This window comes from Salvelinus sp. IW2-2015, linkage group LG14 (assembly GCF_002910315.2).
Source record: "Salvelinus sp. IW2-2015 linkage group LG14, ASM291031v2, whole genome shotgun sequence".
Lineage (NCBI taxonomy): Eukaryota > Metazoa > Chordata > Actinopteri > Salmoniformes > Salmonidae > Salvelinus > Salvelinus sp. IW2-2015.
The window spans coordinates 273483-276938 of NC_036854.1; the positions used below are offsets into that span (position 1 = coordinate 273483).

The window sequence follows — 3456 nt, forward strand, 5'->3', positions numbered from 1 at the left end:
AATTAATTCTGCCAAGTTATCTGAAAACCAGGGATTGTCCCTTCCACTGATTCTAAATTTCCTCACAGGGGCATGCTTATCACAAATGGACATAAATTTCACATAAAAATAGTCCCAGGCAGTGTCAGCATCAAGAATCAGACTTACTCTGTCTATATTAYGGTACAGATCATGTGAGAACGCTTGCTCATCAAACGGTCTAAACTGTATTTAAAACAAATATTTAGCTTTGATCATTGATGTATTTCTAACACACAGTGAACACTGACATAATTTCCTTAGAATAATGTCCAATAGCATTGATTTGTTAGGTGCTCTGGGATTCGGTCTTGTAGGCGCATTAATTAATTGAGTGAGATTCAGAGAGTCACACAGTTCTTTAAAAGAGTCMGATACAGATGTAAGCATGTCCCAGTTCAAATCTCCTACAATAATGAATTCAGAGTCATTTAACTTGTGCAGGACATCAGAAAGAGAGTGCGTCTCCCGAAGACGAGCGCGTGCTGTAGCAGCCTACAACAGTGATCGTTATATACGCTAACAGTCGTTATATACGCTAAATCTAAGTAGCATTCTTACACTTGCATTCAACACGTGTTTAAAATTTCACCCATAGGGGTCAAATGTGTGCAAAATATACCAGATCATTATCAAGACGATGTCATATTCTAGGCTCTCTTCTACACGTTCTCAGCACACCCGTGTGGCAGAAAATATATATTATATCTAGGCTCCAGCGAGGATCGAACTCGCGACCCCTGGTTTACAAGACCAGTGCTCTACCACTGAGCTATAGAGCCAAATGCGTCAATTTGCAGGCACGTAGGTAGTCTTTACTCATGAAGAATCTAGCGCCTGTCGTTATACAAACAATGACCCCCGGAAATTGGTCACGAACACAGTAAACAATAAAAGCAGTAGTAGACTACTAGTGCGCGTTCACATGTCGGAACTAGGACACTCGGAAATGTCAATTTTGCTGAATCGTGAACGCCGCACATGTATAACAACAATCATTTACCTAGTTATACATTTCCGAATTTCGACTACAACGTGAACGCGGCATAGTACTACGGGTGACCAAATTCAGTCCGAAAAGCAGACTACATACCCTGCTTGTAGGGTCACCGCGAGCTAGCTAGTCTACTGCAATATGGCACTTTTTCATTTGATTGCAGGTTGGATTGGTTATGTTCTTATGTGCCTACTTGGTTTGATTTTGATCGTATTTCTCTGTTTTTGTCTGTACATAAAATATATTCATTTGAAATATGATCACATACCGGGACCACCAAGGGACAGGTAAGTCATTATTATGTAACCTGAACATTTATTTTAAATACTGTAGCTGGAAGTTATTTTCAACTATGTATATTGAGTTACATTATGATCAGGGAAACTAGAGAAAAGTTAGCCTTAATAACCGCCAGGGGTCGCTGTTTCACCTGTCTTTTGCGTTTTCACTGAGTGAACTTGGTTGAAGGGATGACTCAACAGAACGTCCTTATTTGTCAGTTATGGAATAAACGTGTCTTGTTTTCCCACAGTTTTATATTCGGACATTCCGCAATCCTGAGGGAAACTAGCAATGGTCGAGTTATCCACGACAAATTCCTGGAATGGTGAGCTGAATGCCATGGAGCAGTGGTGATGGTGGCCAAGACACACACACACACACACCAAGTTGTCTTGGGACATTTTACATTCTATTTAGTGTATTCTTTTGTATCTTTGACAGGTCTGAGACATATGGACCGGTGTACCGTATCAACGGTATKCACATTGTGATGCTGTTTGTCACCTGCCCTGATACCACCAAGGTAAACCTGTGCCTGAATATTACACACGCCTGGTTTAAGGGAAGAAGTTAAGCATCCGTCCATTTCTTTGTACTATTTTACAAAGAAAATACCCAGTCATTTCTGTCTGTACTCTACCCTAAAATAAAGTGCCCATTCCATTTCCTCCACAAACTAAACAGACATTTTGATTTCTCGACCACAGGAAGTGCTGATGTCACCAAACTAAACAGACATTTTGCTTTCTCGACCACAGAAAGTGCTGATGTCACCAAAATAAACAAACATTTTGCTTTCTCGACCACAGGAAGTGCTGATGTCACCAAAGTACCCCAAAGACTCACTGGTCTACAAGGGTCTTTTCAATCTATTTGGACAGAGGTGATTCCTGAATATGTTGTGTCATTTATGCTATATCAACATATAACAATTACTGCCACCGACTTCGTACCATTACATCTGCGTTTAAAAAAAAATTGTGTTGACGTTTCGGTCGGTACCGAATATTTTCCAATACATTCAATCGGAATGCTGTCTGACTTACATTAAGCCACCTAGACATTACACCTGGACACCTTGGTCATTGGCAAGGGGATTCAGTGTCAGGGTACAGTAAATACTCTGTTGTCCTGCTTCTCCGCAGGTTTCTGGGAAATGGTCTGATTACGGCTCATAATCATGATGCGTGGTACAAACAGAGAAGGATCATGGACCCTGCCTTCAGCAGTCTGTAAGACACGTATCTATTTCACATGATGTAATAATCAATTGCTCAATGGATCAGTCTGTCTGTCTGTCAGTCAACCAATCCACCTATCCATCCATCCTTCCATCGTGCTGTGTATTGCCAGGTACCTGCGTGGTCAGATGGGTGCGTTCAACGAGCGGGCAGAGCGTCTGATGGATAAACTGGCAGACATGGCTGACACCAACACAGCCGCCAACATGCACCAAATGTTCAACCTTGTGACCCTGGATATCATCACCAAGGTAACGAATGGTCATTCCTACACACTGCCCCTGACAGTTTAATATTTCACATGAAGCTGTCTTCATGACAAACAGGAGAACCAGTCAAAGTGACACATTTTCACGTTATGACAATTGACTTATTATGCAAGCCACWGTGTAATCTAGCTATTAGGCAGCCAAGCCAGTGAGCTAGCCATTATAATGCATAACTAGGACTCAGAGTTGCTGCTGGTCAGGTGACATGCTAATAAGCTTGATCTGAAACATGAAAGGCACTCATAATAAATGTATCATCATCATCAATGTTGTTCATCTGTGTTTCTACCTGTAGGTGGCGTTTGGAGTGGATCTTGATCTGTTGAAGGAGAGTGACACGCAGTTCCCCAAAGCCATAGAGATGTGTCTGAAGGGAATGGTCCACTATGTCAGAGACTCCACCTTCCAGGTAAATAGTGGCATAATCTTGATTAACCCAGAACAAAAATCTTGTGTAATTTGGTCAGCTGCGGTATTAAATGCGTTATAAATTGAGAGTTCCGGTGTGCGAATTCTCCACCCTTACAAAAATAAATTCTCAGCAAAAGCCTCCCCCTTCTGATCCGTGTGAAGTGAAGCACCGCCTTTTCCCAATCCTGATACGTCCAAATGACCAGAGACGAAAAACCCAAACACCTCAACCACAGAT

General features: G+C 41.8%; 1 protein-coding gene and 1 non-coding gene across 2 annotated transcripts in view; one reads left to right on the forward strand and one right to left on the reverse strand.

Moving 5' to 3' along the window:
- Positions 1 to 728: 728 nt before the first annotated feature.
- Positions 729 to 800, reverse strand: trnat-ugu (transfer RNA threonine (anticodon UGU)). The gene has a single exon. It is a non-coding gene; the product is annotated as a tRNA-Thr (tRNA).
- A 92-nt stretch (positions 801 to 892) lies between these two features.
- Positions 893 to 3456, forward strand: part of LOC111972528 (cholesterol 24-hydroxylase) — a 22830-nt gene continuing 20266 nt past the window's right edge. Inside the window, exons 1-7 of the mRNA XM_070446445.1 lie at positions 893 to 1302; positions 1548 to 1622; positions 1739 to 1820; positions 2107 to 2180; positions 2443 to 2529; positions 2651 to 2789; positions 3103 to 3216. Coding sequence (XP_070302546.1) covers positions 1154 to 1302; positions 1548 to 1622; positions 1739 to 1820; positions 2107 to 2180; positions 2443 to 2529; positions 2651 to 2789; positions 3103 to 3216 — 720 coding nt within the window. The 5' untranslated portion in view covers positions 893 to 1153. The remainder of the gene's footprint in view (positions 1303 to 1547; positions 1623 to 1738; positions 1821 to 2106; positions 2181 to 2442; positions 2530 to 2650; positions 2790 to 3102; positions 3217 to 3456) is intronic.